This window comes from Chiloscyllium punctatum, chromosome 5 (genome assembly GCF_047496795.1).
Source record: "Chiloscyllium punctatum isolate Juve2018m chromosome 5, sChiPun1.3, whole genome shotgun sequence".
In the NCBI taxonomy this organism is placed as follows: domain Eukaryota; kingdom Metazoa; phylum Chordata; class Chondrichthyes; order Orectolobiformes; family Hemiscylliidae; genus Chiloscyllium; species Chiloscyllium punctatum.
Genome location: NC_092743.1, coordinates 139,248,534 through 139,274,149, shown reverse-complemented (window position 1 = coordinate 139,274,149; position 25,616 = coordinate 139,248,534). Strand labels below are relative to the sequence as shown.

General features: G+C 40.3%; 1 protein-coding gene and 1 non-coding gene across 5 annotated transcripts in view; one reads left to right on the top strand and one right to left on the bottom strand.

Moving 5' to 3' along the window:
• Positions 1-25,616, bottom strand: part of ppp1r42 (protein phosphatase 1, regulatory subunit 42) — a 98,434-nt gene that overhangs the window by 52,642 nt on the left and 20,176 nt on the right. For 3 of the 4 annotated variants that reach the window (XM_072571496.1, XM_072571492.1, XM_072571493.1), the window contains exons 5-6: positions 17,973-18,089; positions 12,659-12,776 (exon numbers count right to left, since the gene is read on the bottom strand). In XM_072571496.1, coding sequence (XP_072427597.1) covers positions 12,659-12,776; positions 17,973-18,089 — 235 coding nt within the window. The remainder of the gene's footprint in view (positions 1-12,658; positions 12,777-17,972; positions 18,090-25,616) is intronic. The other variant, XM_072571494.1, reaches the window with a different exon arrangement.
• Positions 10,869-10,940, top strand: trnad-guc (transfer RNA aspartic acid (anticodon GUC)). The gene has a single exon. It is a non-coding gene; the product is annotated as a tRNA-Asp (tRNA).

Sequence of the window (25,616 nt, the reverse complement as noted above, 5' to 3'; positions counted from 1 at the left end):
ATTCATGGTCATCAGTAGACTCTTAATTCCAGATTTTTATTGAATTCACAATCCACCATCTGCAATGGTGGAATTCAAACCTGGGTGCTTGGAATATTAGAGAGGTAAAAACAATGACTGCAGATGCTGGAAACCAGATTCTGGATTAGTGGTGCTGGAAGAGCACAGCAGTTCAGGCAGCATCCAAGGAGCTTTGAAATCGACGTTTCGGGCAAAAGCCCTTCATCAGGAATGCTTAGAATATTACCTGGGTCTCTGCATTAACAGTCTAGTGTTAATAGACTAGGCCATTGTCTCCCCTAACAAATAGACAGACAGCTTATCACCCCTCTTCTCCATGGCAATTAGGAATGCATTACAAAAGTTTTCCTAGCTAGGAACATTCGCATGAACAAATAAAGAAAACTTTCAGAATAATTGCTGATTGATAGCTTCTGGCTATTGCTATAGTGCATAGAAATGCTATGAGTTTTTGACTGCTTTTTAAAGTTATAAGGCCAATTTCAAGGATTCTGCTCAGACCATTTGCTTTCAGTCTTGGATGCTGTAATTACCACTACATTTGGCTTCAGTATGGCAGGGAGAGTGAAGAGACACAACACAGAGGTCAAGCTCCCAAACAAGGAGGTGCCTAAAGTGCAAACGACCACGGCTTGGTGACTTTGGAGGCCTGGGCTCAAGATCTTTTCTGTATAAATCATCAATGCTGTGCTTCATGAGTTAATCAATCTGAATTAACTCCTGTCATCTCTTGCTTTTCCCTCCACCAAAGATAAGTAGGTGTGAGGGATACAGCACCAGAGAGGACTGGAGCGCTGTATTAATTGACATGAGATTTCAGCTTTCAAGTTCCAGGTACTGCCAATCAAATGAATACCCAAACAGGTTTACAAAGTTAAAAATCACACAACACCAAGTTATAGTCCAACAGGTTTAATTGGAAGCACACTAGCTTTCGGAGCATCGCTCCTTCATCAGGTGATAGTGGAGGGCTCAATCCTAACACACAGAATTTATAGCAAAAATTTACAGTGTGATGTAACTGAAATTATACATTGAAAAATTGATTGTCTGTTAAGTCGTTCATCTGTTTGAAAACCATGATAGTTTCACTTCTTTCATGTGTAAATCACAAAACCTTTTTTTAAAAAGTTGCATTATCAGGTTAGCTGTTAACAATGGTGATAGCTGGACAATATGTTGAAGGTGTTAGCCCCGTGTTTTCTGTCTATACCATGATGTTTAGATTGATTCTAATCTAAAAAGTGAGATAACGGAGTTTTAAATGAATTCATGCAGTTTTTGAGCTCAGAGTTCTACATGAATGCATGCAGTTTTTGAGCAAAGTACAATGTAACCCTGCAAGTACAAACTCACCCCACAAAATATATGTGTGCATGCGGGTCCTTGTCTGTCTGTGTGTGTGTGTGTCTGTCTGGGTTGGAGGGAGGGCCTCAACCGGGACCTTGGGTTCTTGTCACATTACAGGTGACCACCATTGCACTATACACACACACACATACACTCCTACACACACACACAGACACTCCTATACACGCGGACATACATATACACAGACGTGCACACAGACACCCACACACACCCTTACAGACACACACACTCCCACATGCATCCCCTCACACACTTAAGACATTCTATTCTCACTACACACACACATACACTTTCTCACACTCACAACCCCCAACCCAGACAGATACACACACACAAAGACCTACATGCACACATATATTTTGTGTGGTGAATTTGTACTTGCAGGGTTACATTGTACTTTGCTCAAAAGCTGCATGCATTCATGTAGAACTCTGAGCTCAAAAACTGCATGAATTCATTTAAAACTCCGTTATCTCACTTTTTAGATTAGAATCAATCTAAACATCATGGCATAGACAGAGAACACAGGGGGGCCAACACCTTCAACATATTGTCCAGCTATCACCATTGTTAACAGCTAACCTGATAATGCAACTTTTTAACAAAAGGTTTTGTGATTTACACATGAAAGAAGTGAAACTATCATGGTGTTCAAACAGATGAAAGACTTAACAGACAATCAATTTTTCAATGTATAATTTCAGTTACATCACACTGTAAATTTTTGCTATAAATTCTGTGTGTTAGGATTGAGCCCTCCACTATCATCTGATGAAGGAGCGATGCTCCGAAAGCTAGTGTGCTTCCAATTAAACCTGTTGGACATAACCTGGTGTTGTGTGTTTTTTAACTTTGTTTATCCCAGTCCAACACCGACATCTCCAAATCAAACAGGTTCAGTTAAGTTGGCTTGAGTGATAATGCACATGTATGCAGAGGGCAGAGGTGTGAAACACAATGCATCAGAAAGGCAAAAAGTGATTGCGTCTACAAATTCAGTTAGATCCATTTGACTTTAAATTAATTGCCTTGTGTATGCCAAGAATTCAAGCGTACAGATTCTGAAAAGGGAAATGTATTTGATTCATCATGTTTCCTTTAAATTCTTCATACATTTAGACCTAAAAAATGCAACTTGCTGATATATTTGTATCATCCAGAATATTTCAGATAATTCAGAATGAGAGAAAGAGCTTTCTGATGGCAAGATAGTCATTTCTGCAACTTAGGTAGTGAGTTGCAGAATCCCTGATATAGCAGAATTGCCTGGAAAGTTTAAGATTCTGTAGGGAAATTTCCCTATGCCTGCAGCTTTCTAGAAGTATTAATTTAAATGGAAGAATTCAGAAGGTTCCATTATAGTAAAGTTATTATTTACCCAAAAAATGTTAGGCAATTAAAATCCTGGACTAACTCCTGAGTAATGAGTTAACTGATTTTTGAAGTTACCATGCACTCACCGCAACTACATACATCTCCCTCAACTCCTTACACCACCTTTACCTTACATCTGCTTCCTATCCCAGGATCCTATCATCCCTGCTACTGAAGCTGATTAAATGCCATGACCCTACACCAGACCTGCTAACCTTCCATCCCCAAGGATTCAACATCCACCTGCACCCCACTTGGGACCAGACAATATCTCTGCCACTGTCCCGACATCACCCCTTTTGTCCACACCTCACCATTGATTGCGATCGTATCCCATAAGGAATTTAATTTAAAACCAGTAACTTTTTTTTAAATTAGATTAGATTCCCTACAGTGTGGAAACAGCCCCTTGGAAACTTTCCCTGGCATGCAGTGTTTCCAAAAACTAAATGAAAATAGCTCTAATTTTTAAAGGAAATGACTTTCAAGTGATTGCTGCTGCACTTGTGTAGATGACCATAATGTGTGTTATGGGAGCATTTTATAGAACATAAGCAGCGAAGTACAGGGTGATCGCCGTAGCCGCGGAATCGGTTTCCACGATTTCAGTTACTCATGGTTTACCGCGGCCCGAACATATTACAGGTAACATTCCAGACCAGAGACCAGAGAGTTGCCGGAAAGGTAAGTTTGCCATTTAAATTAATGGGTTCACTCACATGGGTACAGGAGACTACTGCGCAGGCCATTGTTTGATTAATACAAGTGCACTGCATTTCCCTTCAAAGGTATGTTAGTTAGTCAGAAAATTCGTAACATATATCATTTACCTGATGTAGGATTGATTAGGCATTTTATGGTGGAAAGCTCCATTCAGACGTAAGTGGGACACTGAGATTACAGTTTGGTTCAACTCGCAATGGTGAAAGAAAGTGATATGGAATGGTGCTCTGTGAACATACTGAACCAGAAGGTATTAAAGCTCAATTATGACTGGGTCTTGAAAGGGACATCAATTTTTTTTCCTTTGTTCAGGAAAAAAAGGATTTTTTTTGTCTTTGTCTGAAAGAAAAGGTGCTGATGATGTAATTATGTCCAAGAACGTTTGCACCCCCCCCCTTTTAAATCAGCAGAGAATTAGCTGCACAATTTAAACTGATAGCAGAGCTCTTCAAATTTTATACAAAAACAGAAATTTAATATTGTTAACATTGCAGATCCAGTGACCCTTGTTTCGAACAAATTTTATAATACCCAAGACATAATCAAATTTTAAGCTCCTGAATTTTCAGGGGTGTTTGATGAATTAACCTATTCTGCCTGAAATGGGATGGTTGGATCTTACTTTGTTTCTTAGATAACTGCAAATGCAACATGTTTTCCAGCACCTTCAAAAATTTGTGTATCTGTCTGGAGATTTTCAACATTGTAGCACAGTGATGGAATAAAAATCCTTTGCCCCTTTATAATGGAACCTATCCAAGCCATATGTTAATGAGGTGTTGAAAACAGGAAAACTACTGTAAAACATCAAATAGCAGGCATTCCAAAACCACTAAGCCTGGACATAAAAATAATAATAATACTTAATCATGTTGAGATTCACATAAGTTAGTATTCTAAAACATTAAAGGGACTAGTTACCGGAAATTTAAAGGTATTCTTGGAAAATAATAAAACACATACACGTAGTTTCAGGGTTTTAATGTGGAGAATAAAAATGATCTAATTACTTTTGAAGATAAATAAATTCAATATTAAAGAAAAAACACCTCCCCTGAAGAACGATTTTCATCACCTGCACTTAATTGACAAACAGCATGGTACAAAATGGTTAATGTAAACAGTAAGATCAGCAAGGCCTTGACACTCTGCAGAGAAACTGAACTTAGAATAAAAGAATAGAGTCAAACACATTGAAACCTGCTAAAGTCAGCAAAATCAAAGAAAAAAAGAGGAAAATTTGGCTTTGAACACAAACCACTTAGGAGTATGAACACTTAGAACATAGAACATTACAGCACAGTACAGGCCCTTCGGCCCTCGATGTTGCGCCAACCTGTGGAACCAATCTGAAGCTGATCTGTCCTACACTATTCTATTTTCATCCATATGTTTATCTACTGACCATTTAAATGGCCTCAAAGTTGGCAAATCTACTATTGTTGCAGACAGGGCTTTTCATGCCCCTATGACTCTCTGAGTAAATAAACTACCTCCGGCATCTGTCCTCTATCTATCACCCCTCAATTTAAAGCTATTTCCCCTCATACTAGCCATCACCATCTGAGGAAAAAGGCCCTCACTGTCCAACCTATCTAACCTGTTGTTTATCTTATATGTCTCAATTAAATCATCTCTTAACCTTTTTCTGTCCAATGAAAACAGCCTCAAATCCCTCAGCCTTTTCTCTTAAGACCTTCCCTCCATACCAGGCAGCACCCTAGTAAATTGCCTCTGAACCCTTTCCAAAGTTTCTACATTTCCTATAATGCGGTGACTAGAACTGCACACAATACTCCAAGTGTGGCTGCACCAGAGTTTGTACAGCTGCAATATGACCTCGTGACTCCGAAACGCAATCCCTCTACCAATAAAAGCTAACACGCCTTCTTAACAACGCTATCAAGCTGGATCTATGCACATGGACACCGAGATCTCTCTGCTCAGCTATACTGCCAAGAATCTTACAATTAGTCCTGTATTCTTTATTCCTGTTCCCCCTTCCAAAGTGAATCACCTCACACTTATCCACATTAAACTCCATTTGCCACCTCTCAGCCCAGCTCTGCAGCTTATCTATGCCCCCCTGTAACCTGCAACATCCTTCAGGACTATCCACAATTCCATCGACCTTAGTGTCACCCACAAATTTACTAACCCATCCTTCTACGCTCTCTACCATGTCTGTTATAAAAATGACATACAGCAGCGGACCCAAAACAGATTCTTGCAGTACACCACTAGTAACTGAACTCCAGGATGAACAATTCCCATCAACCACCACCCTCTGTCTTCAGTCAGTTAGTCAATTTCTGACCCAAAGCAGGAATTTGGGACCCTCAATCCCAAGCCTCCTTATTTTGTACAATAGCCTACCACAGGAAACCTTATCAAACATCTTACTGATGTCCATGTACACCACATCAACTTTACCCTCATCCACCTGTTTGGTCACCTTCTCAAAGAACTCAATAAAGTTTGTGAGTCATGACCTACCTTTTACAAAAACCGTGCTGATTGTCTCTAATCAACTTCTCCCTTTCTAGATGATTGTAAGTCCTATCTCTTATAATCCATTCCAACACTTCACCCACAACCACAGTAAGGCTCACTGGTCTATAATTGCCAGGGTTGTCTCTACTTCCCCCTTAAACAAGGGGACATTTGCTATCCTCCAGTCTTCTGGCACTATTCCTGTAGGCAATGATGACATAAAGATCAAAGTCAAAGGCTCTGCAATCTCCTCCTTGGCTTCCCAGAGAATCCGAGGATAAATCCTATCTGGCCATGGGAACTTATTTGTTTTCACACTTGTCAGAATTGCTAACACCTCCTCCTTGTGAACCTCAATCCGGTCTAGACTAGAGGCGTCTATCTCAGTTTTCTCCTGGACAACATTGTCTTTTTCCAGCGTGAATACTGACAAAAAATATTCATTTAGCGCTTCTCCTATCTCCTTGGACCCCACACACAACTTCCAACTACTGCCGGGATTGGCCCTAATCTTACTCTTGTCATTCTTTTACTCCTGATATACCTATATAAAACTTTAGAGTTTTCCTTGATCCTGTTGGCCCAAGACATCGACTCCTGGCTCTTCTTAGTTTTCTCTTTAGGTCTTTGTTGGCTAGCTTGTAACTCTCAAGAGCCCTAACTGAGCCTTCAAGTCTCATCCTAACATAAGCCTTCTTCCTCTTGACAAGAGATTCAATGTCTTTAGTAAACCACAGCTCCCTCGCTCGACCACTTTCTCCCTGCCTGACAGATACACACTTATCAAGGACATGCACTATCTGTTCTTTGAATAAGCTCCACATTTCAATTGTGCCCATCCCCTGCAGTTTCCTTCCCCATCCTATGCATCCTAAATCTTGCCTAATCACATCGTAATTGCCTTTCCCCCAGTTATAACACTTGCCCTGCGGCATATATCTATCTCTTTACATCACTAAAGTAAACATAGCCAAATTGTGGTCACTCTCATCAAAGTGTTCACCTATCTCCAAATCTAACACCTGGCCTGGTTCATTACCCATTACCAAATCCAATGTGGCCTCACTCTTTGTTTGCGTGTTTACATACCTGCACACATTGGACAAAAACTGACCCATCTAAAGTACTTGAACTATAGTATTTCCAGTCAATATTTGGAAAGTTAAAGACCTCCATAACAACTACCCTGTTACTCTCACTCTTATCCAGAAGCATTTTTGTTATCCGATTCTCTACATCTCTGGAACCATTCGGAGGCCTATAGAAAACTCCCAATAGGGTGACCTCTCTTTTCCTGTTTCTAACCTCAGCCCATACTACTTCAGTGGATGAGTCTTCAAACATATTTTCTTGACTAACAATGCCACATCTCTCCCTCTTTTACCATATTCTCTGTTCTTACTGAAACATCTAAATCCCGAAACCTGCAACAACCATTCCTGTCCCTGCTCTATCCATGTCTCTGAAATGGCCACAACATCGAAGTCCCAGGTACCATTCTATGCTGCAGGTTCACCCACCTAATTCCAGATGCTCCTAACGTTGAAGTGGACACACTTCAAACCACCTTCCTGCTTGCCGGTGCACTCTTGCGACCTTGACCTCATTACTCTCAAACTCCTGGACACTGGAACTACAATTTAGGTTCCCATCCCCCTTCTGAATTAGTTTAAACCCTCCTGAAGAGCATTAGCAAATTTCCCTGCCAGGATATTGATATCCCTCTAGTTCAGGTGCTGACCATCCTGTTTGTAGAGGTCCTACCTACCCCAGAATGAGCCCCAATTATCCAGGCATCCGAAACCCTCCTGCCTGCACCATCCCTGTAGCCACATATTCAACTTCTCTCTCTTCCTATTCCTCGTTTTGCTAGCTCGTAGCACAGACTACAAACCAGAGATAATAACAACTTTTTTTGTTCTAGCTCCAACTTCCACCCTAACTCCCTGAATTTCTGCCATAAATCTCCATCCCTTTTCCTACGTATATTGTTCGTGCCTATGTGGACCATGACTTGGGGCTGCTCCCCCTCTCCACCTAGTAAGTAGTATCTTCAAGATGGATCCAAATGAAGGGACAGATGGTGAATTTTAAGTCCATGTTTGATGTTATTTTAGTGTTATAGGGTGAAGTGGTCCTGAAGGTGAAGAACTACAGCATGTCAAATAAAACTAGGGAACATAAATCTGAGTCAGTGCTATTCAGAGATTTTGGATAGTGGGATACAGTGATTTATAATACAAATTAGGAAAATGAAGAATGTGAAATTTAAAGAAAAACAAATATAGAAAATTTGAGCAGATGACCATACTCAAAGCTTAAAGAAAGAGTGATCCAGAACAATGTTGACACAGGGGATGAGAAAGTTAGATCTTGACCTGGAAAAGCTAAAGATTCCAAGCAAATGTTTTAAAATAATTTTAAATGGCTTGCCTATGTTATAAATAACATCAGAAAATTATTGAATTCCAACTTTTATCGATAATAATATGATTATTCACTTGTTTAATGGTTACAATGATACTAGTTGATCAGGTTGGATTATCATGCTTAACAAAGGGAATTAGTGTGCAAAGTATTTAAAGTAGAGTCAGTAGGACCAGAACCACATCTTCTGCAGCAGTTCCTCCAATCTTAATTAAACAACACGTGTGAAATTGCCTTCAACCTCATATGTCAATTTTGGGTAAAAATATGTAAATAAGTTGGCTACTACTATCTTCATACAGGCACTTATTGTATAACAAATCACAAGTAATTTAAGTAGAGTAAAAATGGATATCTGATGAGAGAACCCAGCTTCTATTTTAAACTAACTTTGAATATGCAAGTAGAAGATAAAATGTTAGAAGTTTAGAACTGTAATTACAACTGCATGGTGGATAAGAGAAATTTTATGTGCAGCATCAATTACCATGCTTTTTCAGCCTCAAAGGGGAAGGAGAGACAGCAATTAGTAGTGAAACTAACATTTCATGATTGACTCAGTTTAATTACAATCCCTCCAGAAGACACACTAGCTGAAGAGCCTCAAGCTGCACTCTTGAACATGGAGGGAATGTGTGCACAGGCCACTTACTGACCCATACACCAATGAATTGTAGCTAATAGCTTTTGCAATAAAGCACAGCAAAACCTTATCTCTGTCTGCTTTGTCCAACAAGAGAAGTAAGCTACATCATTGTGATATATAAGGTGTGTGATTTACAGGTATTTTAATGACGTCTGTGTTAAAGAATTTGGATCTTTAACTTATGGCATGTGAGCTTCGTCTGTTTCAATGCAAGGATTTAATGATTAGCTTCTAAGTATTTTGTAGCCATGGTGATTTCTTTTAAAATTCAATATGAGAGAGAGATTTCCTAGAGAATAATGGTGTTTTGTTTTCAGCGGGGTGAGTTTTATGAGCAAACAGAGTGAACAATTGTGCGTTAGTTTTCAGATAGAAGGATCCAGAGATTTCTTTTGCCTTAGGAAAATACCTACAAAATACGTTGGAACAAGTATTTTTTGATTCATAATGGGAGTTTTGCAGAGGTCTTGGCTGAAGTTGTCTGTCTAAGACAGTTGCTCCTGAAGAAGGGAGCTAGTTTAGAATTATCAAGTAAGTTATCTCAATGTAAAGGATTTAGTTTTAAGTTTCAGACCAGAGTGTTTGGTTAAAACTTTGCAAAGGTATTTGAAGCTGATAATATTTAAGCTTAGTTGTACGAAGATTCAAAGAAAAGAAAATCCGATTCTAGGAAATTGAAGCCACAGCTTAATAAAACACAATAAATAAGACAGAAGAGAATTCTCTCCCTGATGTTTGAGTACTATAAAGGAACATATAGATGAAGACTATGAAAAATTGGGGTAAAGGGGCAGCACAATGACTTGCACTGCTGCCTCAGCTTCAATTTCACTCATGGGCAATTGTCCTAGTGGGGTTTGCACATTCTCCCTGTGTCAGCAGGGGTTTCCTTTGGGTGCTCTTGTTTCCTCCCACAGTCCAAAGATGTACTGGTTAGGTGGATTGGTCATACTAAATTGCCCATTGTGTTCATGGTGTGCACGTTAGGTGGATTAGCCATGGGAAATATAGGGTTACAGGGAAGGAGTGGGAGTAGGTGGGATGCTCTTTGGAGGGTCAGTGTGGATTCAATGGACCAAATGGCTTATTCCACACTGTAAGGATTCTATAAATGCTGATTATTGGGATTGTAGCTTTCTGTTTGATTTTAAATCTTTAATCTTGTGTTTTATGTGAAAAATTTGAGCAATTTCAGCAATTATTCAAATATCAAAGTTCGAAATTTATTCAACTCTCAAGTTCTGAATAAATATGACGCTATAGAGATTCAAACTATAAATATTATTCAATAATTCTGCAGATGGCATATTTCTTCTATTATTTTCTGAACACTTCACAGTTAAAATATTTATTATAAATGACTTGTCAAATTTGATTACTATTAAAGCACGTAGGAATATTTCTGATAACTCTTTAGGTTTTTTTAAAGATTTTTAAATATTTAACCTATTTTTCAAATTTACCTGTTCTGTGATGTCATTACACACTCTGGAACAGATGGGACTTGAACCTGGGCCTCCTATTCCAGGAGTACGGACACTACCGTAGGGCCACAAGAGGGCCCTCTGATAGCTCTTTAAGAAAGATTTAGACTTTATGAAAATTCATATCTCAGGATGTGCCAAGATTTACATAGCATGCAAACATGGCATTCACTTCAATGGTCTCACTCATTGGTAATTCTGGACAAATCAGATCCCAGAGTGGAACCTAGTTTGTCAGACAATACATTTTATTTTCATTTTTGTTTTCTATGGAGGTCAGTCACTAAACTGGCTACCCATGTACTTCTAATAAAAGAACATACAGGAAGTCCTCGGTCATATAGTGGTTAGTATCCCTGCCTGTCAAGCAGGAGACCGGGGTTCAATTCCCCGCTGGGGAGGACTCAACAGTTCTTGTCGGTGGCACAGTGGTTAGCGCTGCTGCCTCACAGTGCTAGAGACCTGGGTTCAACTCCTGCCTCAGGCAACTGACTGTGTGGAGTTTGCACATTCTCCCCGTGTCTGCGTGGGTTTGCTCCAGTTTCCTCCCACAGTCCAAAAATGTGCAGATTAGGTGAACTGGCCATGCTAAATTGCCTGTAGTGTTAGGTGTAGGGGGATGGGTGCGCTTTGGCAGGTTGGTGTGGACTTGTTGGGCCGAAGAGCCTATTCCAAGTAATCTAAGCGCAAACTTTATTAGACTCCACAAGAATATTTGGATCAATCTCGTTATAAACATCACAATGAAAGATACATCCATTTTACCTCAGCAATACTCCTACTGTCACTCAAATCTAAACAAACTTTACCTCTATGCTAAAGTTTCTTGTTTAACTGGTATGATTGTAATTGGTTTGCTTTTGGCAAATTACTGCACGTTCATCAAATGCTACTTTCTTCAATTTTCTTCCCCAGGACTCTTAAAACAGAACTCTAACTCAGCTTACTATTACTTTAGATGCATTGCCTAAACTCATGTCTTCCACAGCTTTGTTACATTCTTTTCTCTCAGGCACAAGGTAACGGGGAGTAGGTAAGTGATAGAATGTTTAGCATAGGTCAGGATAGATGGGAGATACTGAGTCTGGGGACTGTGCAGACATTTTTTCCTGGGGTTTGCTGAGTCCTTGGGGGGTGGCCTGTTTTCATATCTGGAGTGAGGGATGGTATTGGTATAGACTCAGTGGCATAAGGGGTGTGGTCAAGTCTAACATTGGAAAGAAGATTGGGGTTGGGCCAGGTCTTGGAGAGTGCCGGCTCCAAGGCATACTTGGGGGAGCAATTTCAAGTACACTAATGGTCAGGTCCTGGAGGAGGAAGGGGGTGATGGGTCAGGGTTTGGGAATGTAAGGGGTCTTGGGTAGATGTAAATGGGTGTGTGAGAGGTAAGCTAGGGGTCAACTGAATACTTATTTAGGAGTTAGACTTAGTATTTCATAGCCTGTATTCTCATAGATTCACAGAATCCCTACAATATGAAGCAGGCCATTCAGCCCATCGAGTCCACACTGACCTTCCAAACAGCTTCCCACCCAGACCCACCCACCCTATCCTATTCTTATAACCCTGGATTTCTCATGGATAATCCACCTAGCTTCCACATCTCTGGGCACTGTGGCAATTAAACACGTCCAATCCACCTAACTTGCACATCTTTGGACTGTGAGAGTAAACTCGAGCACCCGGAGGTAACCCACAGACACAATATGCCAACTCCGTACAGACAGTTGCTGGAGGCTGGAATAAAACCTGAATCCCTGGTGCTGTGAGGCAGCAGTGCTAACCAGTGAGCCACTGTCCCACCCAGGTAATTTTCCTGAGTAATTATCCACTTAAATGGAGCAAAACCCTCCATTTCAGCGGTTCCAGGTGTTGAAGTATTGCCCAGCAGAATCTTCAATTTGTCAGAGCCTACTTGGATAGGAATTTTGCGTGGTTCCCATGAGCAACCTCCATCTATGTCCATTGAAAAATTCAGGCCATTTGGATAGCTTTACAGTATTTTGTGGTTTGTAAAAATGAATTGAATGAAGCACCAGCAAATCCCCACTTATTAGAAATGAATGTTATTTCTATTCTCAGTCAAGGAATATTGAAAATAATACTTAAAATTCCTTACCTAGGCTTGTAGACAACACCATTATTTTATCCTTGTATTTTGCTTTCTGGCACACAGGATTTCCACTTAGGTTCAGATACCAGAGTTTTTGCCATTGGCTCAAGACATATTCCAGTTCCTGGATTTTTGAAAAATCAAAGATTTGAAGATTTAAAATCTGTACATGCAATTTACCTCCCTTTTAATTGTCAATTTGTATAATTTCTCAATAAAGTTGAAATTCAAAATGTTTCATGCTTTTATAAAATCTTGAATTGACAGAAACAAAAGAAATAGCTTTTCACAATAATAACATAGAACATAGAATATTATAGCGCAGTACAGGCCCTTCGGTCCTCTATGTTGTGTCGACTTGTAAAACCAATCCAAAGCCCATCTAACCTAACCTATTCTATTATCGTCCATATGTTTATCCAATGGCCATTTATATGACCTTAAAGGATTCATGTAATGTAATCTCCTACATAAGTAATAGGATCTAATGCAAAAATGGCACTTATTACAGTATTTAATTAAAAAGATATTAGTGCATTAAAACAAGATATTTTCAAAGAACAAATTCTGTGTTGCAAGAACTATAATAACAAACTTTAAGCATGATTTATTTCATTGTTGTGAATATTACATACATAATGATTTTGTACCTTCATTTCAGGTTTATTTTTCAAAAAAAACTTGTTTACAAAGTTAAAGCAACACAAAAAAGACATCTGCACTCATTTATCTTTGAATACAACCTGTATAAAGAAGCTTGGTTGATTTAGCTGACAGCTAACTCATTTTCAAGCAAGACAAGTATCTCAAGAAGAGTGTTTATCTAACAGACTATTAGTCCTAGTGGAAATATGATTACCCTTTGGACTTGATTTTATTGTACATTGCCTTGCTGCCTCTACTAAAGTGGTTCCACTTTCCAACTATTCAATAATCAGTTCTAAAGGGACTCACTTTAGGGGGTTTTGTTTGCTTTGATAAATGATCGTGTCACGCTCATCACTCAGAGGTCTGCCAGAAAATACTCAAGAGCAAATTATATTCAAGGCATGAGAATCAACTGGCTCAGCAAACACTGCAGCAGACTTTTCTTCAGCTAATGATGCCTAGTTATGAACCTGTATTTGACCACTGTGCTCCAATCTTTATCTTGCCTGTCTTGTTCAACTCTGTTAACTGCATCTGCAGACACCAATTTGTCACCAGCTGACTTTCTGTCATAATCACTTTAAGAAAAATCTATATTTTTTAGCTTGTTCCTGACTAAATTGTGAAGAGGATAAATTTATCTTCTCTGATACAGTCTACAGCCAAATCAATTATGTGCTAAGGTTGCATATATTTAGTACCTTGGAAAATATATTGAAGAACAATTTTTTTCTGCAGTTTAACTTTTAACAATTTATAGCAACTAACGCAAAGTTTTCACTTGTTATCTACTTTGCAATATCTCTCTTTTAGAATCTTTGCAGTTTGGTGTGGATAAATTCATGGCAGTATTAGGTTTGTAAACATGTCATATATTTTTTGAAATTATGGCAAGGACTCTGGATTAATAGTCTAGCAATAATGCCACAAAGCCATCACTCTCCGGTCCCTCATAGTTTCTGCAAAGTATTCTTGCTCTTATTGAATCAAAATAAACAGGAAATCAGTTAAGAATACATGAAAAATGCTGAATGGCATTCTTAATATTTTTTAAAAATTGTTCAAATTAGTTAAGGTATCCCACCATGCTTGCTTTAGAATTTCAGCCAGATAACGATTGAAGAGAAAAGAGAAAATACATTAAGAAGCAGAGTATGAAAACTCAAAGGACACAAAATAATAAACACTTAATTCAAGAGAATTGCAGGCCTAGACGCTGCAATCTCAAATGACTGACAGCCAACACAGAACATAATTAGGGAACTCCTGAGCCATTACATCACTCCTATGCCAGCTGCTGGGCCAAGCTTTGTGGTCGTAAGGACTCGGTAGAAATACAATTATGCAGTCCTAAATTTTAAAGTTGCCCTTTATTTTAGTCAGTGGATTGTTTCAGGAAGCTACTGGGGAACTCTGGACTAGTTCACAGTACTCAACTCATAACTGCATCCAGTCACTCTTGTTGCAATGGCCCATTTCTTCTTTATTGTCCCTGAGTGTTTACTTGTTTTGCCTCCTCAAAATAATGACTAGATAGAGGGAGGATGCAGACATAGGGAAGACTAAAAAGTGGATAAGCAGAGAGATCAGGGGTATAATTTTCCAAATCTAGATGCAGGAGTGTTGCCAGAGGCCTGGAAAATTGCAAATGTTATGCTGACGCTCAAAACAAAATGATGTAGCAAGAGTCGAGGGTCTGGTGCTGGAAAAGCACAGCAGGTCAGGCAGCATCCAACAAGCAGGAGAATCGACATTTTGGGCATAAGCCCAAGGGATTGAGGCTTGTGGGCTGGGGGCTCTGAGATAAATGGAAGGGGTGGGGCTAGTGGGAAGGTAGCTGAGAATACAATAGGTAGATGAAGGTGGGGAGAAGGTGATAGGTTGGATAGGAGGGTGGATCAGATAGATGGGAAAGATGATGGACAGAGTTCTGGAGTAGAGTGGTGCTGGAAAAGCACAGCAGTTCAGGCAGCATCCGAGGAGCAGAAAATCGACATTTCGGGCAAAAGCCATTCATCAGGAATACAGACTTTTGCCCGAAATGTCAATTTTCCTGCTCCTCGGATGCTGCATGAACTGCTGTGCTTTTCCAGCACCACTCTACTCCAGAATCTGGTTTCCAGCATCTGCAGTCATTGTTTTTACCAAGATGATGGACAGGTCAAGAGGGCGGTGCTGAATTAGAGGCTTGGCATAGCAAGGTCAGTCAATTTAATCTCAGTGGTGGGGCACTAATCCAGTGCAAAATGAACAGTCACTTGGGAAAATCTGGCTAATTAGGAGAATGCCAGCATAGGATTGGAGGGAAAGCTTTCCTGAGCTTTTTTGATGTAGTAATAGCAAAGGTTGATGAAGGAAAGGCAGTTGATATGGTGCACATGGACTTACTAAAGACATTTGATGAAGTGCTGCACAACAGACTTATGAAAAAAGTTAGACATGGATATGAAACCTGTTGACTGCTCATTGCCAGGAAGCTGACAGCTGTGCTAAATGTCTTTCAGATTAGATGAATGTTTTTAGTAAGGTTCCCCAGGGGTCGGGATAAAGGCTCTTGCCTTTCTTGACATTTATTAATTGCCAAACCTTTGATATGCAGGATACAATTGCGAAAGCTGCAGATGACACAAACCTGAAAATATTGTGAACAAAGGAAAGAGTGGTGTTCAAGTTCAAAAGGACATAGACAAGTTGCTGGAATGGACAAAGAAGTGTTAGATGAAATTTAATGCAGAGGAATATGAAGTGATTTTGTCTATAAGAATAAATATAAATCAAAGGGTACAATTCTAATGGGTTGCATAAGCAAAGGGACCTAACTTAGAGGTAAACATATGCTCCAAAACTGAAGGTGACAAGACAAGTTGAAAGAGCAGGAAAGCAAATGGGATCCCTCAAAAATAAGGGCATTGAATACAAAAGGAAGCTTGGATAAACCTGTATTGTGCAATGGTTCATTCTCAGATGAGTATTACATTCAGTTCTGGACATCACATATTAGAAAGAATGTAGAAAATATTTCGTAAAATGATTCTACCAAAGAGGAACTTCAGTTATTTGAACAGATTGAAGCTGGAGCTGTTCTCCTTACAGCAGAGTGGATTAAAATAAGAATTGATGAAGCCTTTCAAAATCGTACAAGGGATGGACAGAGCGGTGAGGGGAAAAGTGGTGAATTGATATATGGTTCAAGAACCAGAGGACACCAGTTTAAGATGGGCAAATGAAGCTGCAGCAACATAACAAAAAGTTTCTTCACCTAAATCGTTAGGATCTGCCTGAGCATGTGGTGGTAGTAGATTCAATTAATGTTTTAAAAAGAGAATTGCTTCATTATCTGAAGAGGAATACAATTGCAGGGCTATAGGTAAAAGTGAGGAATTGGCACTAAGTGAATTGCAGACTCCGCACAGGAATGGCTATTATCAATCAATGATTCTATGAAGTGCCTGGTCCACAATCATTGTGGCTGTGGAGCAGTCTTGAAGGAGCAGCTGGTCCTTTTCTGCCCATAATGAGGAATCTAGTTAAAATAAATATAGATAAACTATTCCCACTGGCAGAGGGGCAGGAATCAAAGATAATTGGAATGAACCAAATATTGCATGAGGAAAAGTTTTTGTTTGAACACAGCTGATAGAGGGAAAGTCAGAATGATGGAGGCTGTTGAAAAGGGAATTGGATAAACATCCAAAGAGAAAAAAAATTGCAGAGCTGTGGGAAAGAACAGTTGAGAGGGAATAGCTAATGGACCTTCTGTTGTCTAACCAATTTGGTATGTAATTTTTAAAAGTGGTGAAATTAAGTATTACCAAATAAGAATAGTAGCAAGTCTCGAATTTAGAGAGCATCTTTCATGACCTCAATATGTCCAGAAGCACTTTACAACCAATGACGTACTTTGCAAACGTAATTACTCTTGAACTATAGGCAATGCAGCAAGAGTAGGAGTTGAGGATTATCTAGGTCAGCCATGACCTTGTTGAATGGTGGAGCAGAGTCGATGGGCTGAATGGTTTACTTTTGCCCTTACATTTTATAGATTTATGGAGGGGGGGGTGATGATTATTCGTAATGGAATGAAATGAGTAATTCAGAGGCCCAGGTTTATGGTCTGGGGACATGGGTTCAAATCCTATCACAGAAGCTGGTGGAATTCAAATACAATTGAAAGTCTTGTTAATGGTGACCATGAAACTATAATCAAACATAAAAAACCCATGTGGATCTCTATGCCTCTTTGGGAAGGAAATCTGCCTGGTCTGGCCCAAATATGAACCTAAAATTTTAAATGTCTTCTGAAATTGCCCAGCAAGCCACTCTGTTTAAGAGTGATGAGGAATAAGCAACAATTACCAGCAATCCCATCAATGAATAAATATAATTTAAATGACACTCTAAATTCATACTAACAACAAAGACAGATAATCCACTTTAGTGATATTTATTGAAAGATAAATATTTGCCAGGACATAAAGGAAAAGTTTCTTCCATTCGTTTAAAGAACATCATTTTATTTTATGCCCACCTGAGAGTAGACAGGGCCTCAATTTAAAGTCTTATCTGAAAGATGTAAAGGTCTAATTATGGTTTGCTTCCTGACTTTTGAAGCTGTGAATAAAGAACGATATGTGGAGACTTCCTTAAAAGTATGCTTTTGAAATAAGATTACCTTTATATCTTGAATACGATTGTCTTCAGCTATAAACTGAGTCAGGTTCCCAAGACAAGCCAATTCTTTGATCTCATCAATATTATTCTTCTTGATATTCAAAACACACAAGGATTTCTATATAAATAAAAAGAACTCTGTAGATGTTATAAAATAAAAATTTTCTATCACTCTTAATTTATCTCTTATTGTCTATATTGGTTCCATTTTAATTTACAATAATTACATCAATACAGGTGAATACAATCACATCAATAGTAATGATTTTATGACAAGTATTTTGTGGAGAATAATGGCTATCTTAGCGATTCCAAGTATACATAGTGGAATATAAATACATTTCAAACTGTTTACAGATGTCATTTTTAACTCCTAAAAAGTTGTCAGAAGATCAGTCTTTTATCATTATTTGTCAAAATAAATGGATGGAGTGCTTTTAAAAAATTACACTCCCATGGTAGAATTTCATAAAGACTCTGCTAATGGGAAATGTGGCAAGCTAAGTGAATTAATCAGGTGGGAGCCGAAATTATGAAATCATAATGGCTGATTCAGAATAAAAAATTAAGTTAGTAGTGTTGCTATGGTGGGGCAGCTTGTCCTGTGCTGGGTTCCTACTTGTATTATATTTACATTCGTGAATATTCATTATGTAATTCTTTTTGAAATAAATCCTATCTTCAGCAATAATTCAGTAACACATGGGATACTCGTAGTACCCAAATCGTGTTTGTTGAAAGGTGGTGTGAACAAATCAGCTCTGAGCAACAGTGTTTGACATGAGTGATTGTCATTGTTGAACTGTGCTGCAGGGAGTGGAGCAGAAGAAGAGCAAGGATTACCAATGGGGTTGGGTAGGTATAGTATTGGGCTTAAAAATAATATCTTCAAACCAGATCATTAAGGGCTAATTGTTAAGTGTTAATTGCTCATGGCAATGCACAAATGAAAAAAAGCGTTTCCATATGATATTCAGTTCTGATATCATTGCTTGCTTTTTAACACAGTTCACTTGATCAAATATCAATGGTTCTTAGATATCCAATTTTCCAAAAGCTTTGGAGAAGCAGATAAGGACAATTGAAGCTGCAAGGTCAGCATCAGACAGCACCAATGGAGGAAGGCATTTAAGATTGTAAGGCCAAGAAAGGCATATAAGGTAGCTGTTGTGATTGTTATGAGGTCAGCCTGGTGGATCTCATTCAAAATGAAGTCCCTGATTGGGGCTGTTAATCTGCTCCAATCAGGGAACCCTGGCTGACAGATACAAAAAGGAGTGTAAAGAAAAAAGAATATAAAAAGGAGTGTCAGACGTTCTGTTCACTCTGACAGTTGGCTCTGAGGGAGCTGGATCAGTGCCAAGCACTCTCCATATGTAAATAAAGAGTGACTTGATGACAGGATACCAGTCTCTGTGGAATTATTTTAGTGGTGACAAGTATAAATCACATTCCTGAAGAAACTGGCTTGCAACAATTGTCTTTAAGTTGGGGTAAACATTTATGGCATCATATTTGAGAAACTTGACTTGTTCGATCCTGCTGTTGAAGACTGGGCCCAGTACGTGGAAAAATGCAACATTGTTTCCGGATGAATAACATTGGGGCAGATGAAAAGCAGTAAGTAATTCTCCTGACAGCTTGTGGACCTGCAGCTTTTTCACTTATTAGGAGCCTAACTTTCCCTGAGGCATCAGGTACTAAAGCGTTTCAAGAGTTGACAGATTTAGTTAAGGAATATGACAACCCCAAGCCTATTCTAATTTTGAGACACTATTGGTTTTACTCAGCAATTTGAGAATGGGGAGAGCTCGTACTGGGATTTTTGCCGATGGTAAGATGACTGGCAGAATTTGATCTTTGGTTTAAACATTAATGAGGTGCTAAGAAACTGTTTGGTATGTGGGGTTAATGCATAACACTGACTACCTGAAGCCCAATTGGATGTCAATCAGGCTCTACAACTGGCTTTATCATTGGAAAATGCAGTAAGTGGAGCATATGAGTTGCAGGGTATCGAGTTGGAATTGGACTACCTCACAAGTCATAGAGTCATACACATGTAAGGCACGGAAATAAACCCTTGAGTCCAACTTATCCATGCTGACCAGATAATCTAAAGTAAATTAATCTAGTCCCATTTGCCAGAACTTGGCCCATATCCTCTAAACTCTTCCTATTCATACACCCATCCAGATGCCTTTTAAATGTAATCATATAGTCTCCACCACATCCTCTGGCAGCTCATTCCATACACGCATCACTATGCGTTAAAAAGTTGCCCATTTGTCCGTTTTAAATCTTTCCCCTCTCACCCTAAACCTATGCCCTCTAGTTCTGGGCTCCCCCAACTCAGGGAAAAGACCTTGTTGATTTACCCTGTCCATGCCCCTCATAATTTTCTCAACCTCTATAAAGTCACCTCTCAACCTTCGACCCTCCAAGGAAAACAGCCCCAGCCTATTCAGCCTCTCCCTTTAGCTCAAATCCACCAATCCTGGCAATATCCTTGTAAATCTTTTCTAAACCCTTTGAAGTTTCACAACATCCTTCCAATTGGAGGGAGCAATTGGAGGGAGACCAGAATTGCCCACAATATTCCAAAAATGGCCTAACCAATGTCCTGTACAACCGCAACATGACCTCCAACTCCTATACTCAATGCTCTGACCAATAAAGGAAAGCATATTAAACACCCTCTTCACTATTCTATCTATTTGACTCTCCACTTTCAAAGATCTATGAACCTGCACTCCAAGGTCTCTTTGTTCACCAACACACCCTAGGACCTTACCATTAAGTGTACAAGTCCAGTCCTGATTTGCTTTTCCAAAATGTAGCACCACACATTTATCTAAATTAAATTTCATCTGCCACTCCTTGACCAATTGGCCCACCTGATCATGATCCTGTTGTACTCTGAGGTAACCCTCTTCACCAGTCCACTACACCTCGTTTTGGTGTCATCTACAAACGTACTAACAGTATACCTCCTATGTTCACATCCAAATCATTTACATAAATGAAGAAAAGCAATGGACCCAGCAGTGATCCTTGTGGCACACCTCTGGTTACAGGCCTCCAGTCTAAAAAGCAATCCTTCACCACTATCCTCTGTCTTCTACCTTCATGGCAGTTCTGTATCCAAATGGCTAGATCTCCCTCTATTCTATGTGATCTAACCTTGCTAACCAGTCTACCATGAGGGACCTTATCAAACGTATTACTGAAGTCCATATAGATCATGTCTGCTGCTCTGCCCTCACCTGCCCTCAGTCCGGTTGAGCTTGGGGAACACCACTTGAGTAAAGGCAATTGGATAGCCTCACTCAAGGCATATGCTGAACAGTGGGACTCTATGTCAGGCCAAAGCAAAACCCCAAAACAAGGCCAAGCCTCTGCCAAACAATTAACATTTTCTTCAGGAAATGGGCTAGAAGCCATTGTAGTTGCTGCAACAGATTCTCAGTAGTACTAGATTGAGTAAGACAACTCATAGGCTGGTATCCAGGAGAATACATCGCCTGGAAAGCCCATCTACATCTGGCTTGGAACAGTTAAATTGCTTAGCAACATCCAAATCAGAACCAATCAATATAAACATCTGGTTAAATGGATCCCAGTTCTAATGCAGGTGGACTCCGGTACGGCCTTTTCAGTGATCACAGGACCACCATTTCACAAAATTCACTCTGGACTCCACCCTTTAGTTTGCACAAGACCTCAGCCAGACTGAGAACCTATTCCAGGGAACCTTCATAGATTAAGAGTACAACTTTGGTTCCGATTCAGTTACCACTGATTGCAGTAAGAGGCCACACTTGATGGGGTGAAATTGTTTGAGAAAGATTCACTAGAATTGGCTCGATATTTTTCAATTGGAAAATGGCTGTTTGAGTGAAGTCCTAATGAAATACCTGGAAGATTTTCAAGAAGGTCTAAGGACTATCAAAAGAGTCAAGACCACCTTACATGTTGACCAGGAAGCAACTTTGTGATTCTACAAGCCGGCCCAGAGCCAATTACCTTACAGACAAATGTACAGGCAGAAATCGGAAAGCTGGAAAGCAAAGGAATCATCAAACCAGTCCAGTGTGCAGAATGGGCAGCATCAGTCATATCAATTTTGGAGCCCAACAGGTAGGATTGCCTTTGTGGGGATTTTAAACAAACACAAAATGCTTTTCGATAATGCTCAATACCTCACTTAGTGGATTAAAATGCAAAGTTAGCGGGGTTGGGGGGGCTGTCCTTCATGAAGCTGGATATAAGCCATGTATACTTGCAATTGTAGTTGGATGAGGATTTCCAAAAATATAACCACAATTAATATCCATAAGGGTTTGTACCAGTATATGAGACTGCCAATTGAGGTACTATCAACCTGTGCAATTTTTCAGTGCACAGTGGAGGACAGTTTATAAGGTCTACCCCACTTATTTAGATTACATGTCAATAACAGGGAAGACCATAAGGAGCACTTAAGAGAGCTTGGACATAGTCCTAAATGTAACTCCCAGGCGGGCCTATGCCTTAGGAAGGAAAAAAAATGTGTTCCAGGCACCCCAAGTGATCTACTTGGGCTACAGAATCAATAGGACTAGATTACACCTATTAGAAAGTAAAGTGAGGGCGATCAAAGATGCCCCTGCTCCCACATCAGTATCGGAGCTTAGGTCTTTCCTTGGTCTGGTGAACTATTATGGAAAGTTTATACATAACCCAGCCTCCATCATGGCACTTTTGCATCAACTTTTAAAAAAAAGGTCAGCCTTGTAAATGGTCATGTAGCCAAGTCAGAGCTTTCAGTGAAGTCATGAAACAGCTATCATCTTCCAAGGTGTTGGCATACCATGTTCTCAAGCGATCATGGGGGAGTTTTTGCTCACTGGTTACTGATGCCCCAATGAAGAGTAATGCCCAATAGCATTTGCCTCCAGGACTTTGACTGAAGAAGAGCGTTACAATGCCCAGATAGAGAAGAAAAGTTTGACAGTCATATTTGGAGTCAAAAAGTTCCACCAATACCTTTACAGATGTAAATTTATAATAAAAACAGACCATAAAACCCCTACTAGGTCTATTTAAAAAGGACAAGGCGGTGTCATGCACAGAATCAAGCCAAATTCAGTGGTAGGCTCTAATAGTAAGGGCGTATAATTACAAGTTAGAACACCATCCTGGAGGGCAAGTACAAGTAGATGTATTCAGCTGCATCCCGCTGGCAGGTACACCACCAGTGGTACTGCCACTGAAAGAGTCCTTAATGATTTTAAATTTTCTGGACACATTTTCAGTCACAGCTGACAATGTCAGAAATATCTGGTCCTAGCAAAACTAAAACAGCTGGTAGCGATGAGGGAAACCAAAAGGGTCATCACAACCAGAATTGAAACCTTTTTGGACCCGGAGAGATCAAATTGCCGAAGACTACAGCATATTATTATGGAGAACAAGAATGATTGTCCTGAGCAAAGGTCACCTCCAGACAGTGGCTGAATAGACAGTAGACAATAGGTGCAGGAGTAGGCCATTCTGCCTTTTGAGCCTGCACCAGCATTCAAAATGAACATGGCTGATCATCCTTAATCTGTATCCTGTTCCTGCCTTATCTCCATAACCCTTGATTCCACAATCCTTGAGAGCTCTATCCAACTCTTTCTTAAATGAATCCAGAGACTGGGCCTCCACTGCCCTCTGGGGCAGAACATTCCACACAGCCACCACTCTCTGGGTGAAGATGTTTCCCCTCATCTCTGTCCTGAACTTTACTAATGTCATCCAGGAGTTTCTAAAATGAAGATGATGGCAAGAACTTATGTCTGGTGGCTAGGACTGGATGCAGATAGAGCTATGTTGGTGGGGCATTGCCTGGAGTGCCAAAAAGGACAAAACTTACAGCCAGTTACTTCTCCATTTTGTGGGACTCTCCGGGTGAACCCTGGACTTGGTTACACGTTAACTAGGCAAGCTCTTTCATGGGCTCAATGTTCTTAATCATTGTGGATGACCACTCAAAGTGGCTAGATGTGCATAGTGTTCATTCATCATACACAGGAATGACACTAGAAAAACTGCACACATCTTTTGCCATATATGAACTCTTGGAAGTGTTGGACACAGATAATGCATCACTGTTTACCAGCAGGGCATTTGAGTATTTCCTAAAGTTGAATTTCCAGCAGAGTTGTTAATGGGAAGAAAACTCTGCTACAGATTAAATCTGATCTTCCTGGACCTGGGGGGTGGAGCGTGAAACAGCATCAGGAATGCCAATGCAGGACACAATACTCTGCTAAGCAAGAAAGACAGCTTACTTCAGGAACCATAGGAATGGTCCTGCATGAGTAAGAGGCATGCTCAACGTGAGGTCCGATCCAGTGATGTATAACATCTGAGTAGGTGCAACAGTTCTGAACAAGCACATGGAACATATGAAACTTACAAACAGTGCCGGGGGGGGGCTGCGTAATATGCCTGCCTCCTTGACTGCCTTTCTAACCATTATGGAACTCATGGGTTTTCTCTCTCTCATGTGTTGAAGATACCTCGGAATCTGAGATTGGCATGGCGCATGTCGTTGCCTTTGTTGTCTGAAGAGGAGAGTGAATTTCTTCCGAGACACTCTGAGTGCAAGAGGTGATTGTACACCGCCCACATCAAAGGCAGAATTGGAGGAACCTGACCTGGTGCTGAAACACCCCAGGATGAGCTAGGAAAAATAAGAACTAGCCCAAGTCCTCAGACTCAGAGGCAGAGGGATGTTGTGATTACAACAAGATAAGCCAGGTGGATCTCATAGAATATGAGGGCCTTGATTGGGGTTTTTATTCTAGTCCAATCAGGGAACCCTTGCTGATAGATATAAATATGAGGGTCGCACGCAGTGGTTCCCTGCAACCGCAGATTGCGGTGGTTCACGGACTCCCAGCCCAACTGCTTGTTCTGTGGTGCTGTGGAGTCCGTGGACCATGTATATATTGGGTGTGGGCGTTTACACTCCCTTTTTGATTTTCTTAAAAACCTCCTCCTCTGTTTTTGGTTGCATTTCAGTCCCACGCTCTTGATCTTCGGGCACCCGGTAAGGAGGAGGGGGGGGGGGAAGGTCTGAAGACCTCCTCGTGGGTCTGCTCCTGGGCCTGGCCAAACTGGTCCAGGCAGCAGGCCATGGAGGGGGTCGTTAGGGCCGACTGCCTACCCCCTTCCGTGGTTACGTTAGAGTTCGGGTGTCCTTGGAGAAGGAGCACGCGGTCTCCACCAACACCCTGGAGTTGTTCAGGGAGAGGTGGGTGCCGCAGGGAGTGGAGTGCATTATTTCCCCGCCAACTCTATTTTGATTTAATCCCTGCCCTCTCCTTCACTGTTTGATCACACAGCATTGCCTTTTGTGAAGGGCACTGCTTGTCACTGGCCACTCGGGTGTTTTTCTTTCTTCCTGGTGGTGGAAATTGAATAAAGATTCGTGCACTTTGTGTCTTTCACTGTGTCTCACACCTGCACACACACACACACCATGGGTGCTGGGGAGAAAATAAGCACTGTTGCAGTTAGGCTTATTTTTTCCCCAGTTAGGCGGTGGTGTGGGGGTAAAGAAAGAGAAAAATAAGAAAAAAATACATAAATAAATGAGTGTCGCACGCAGCGG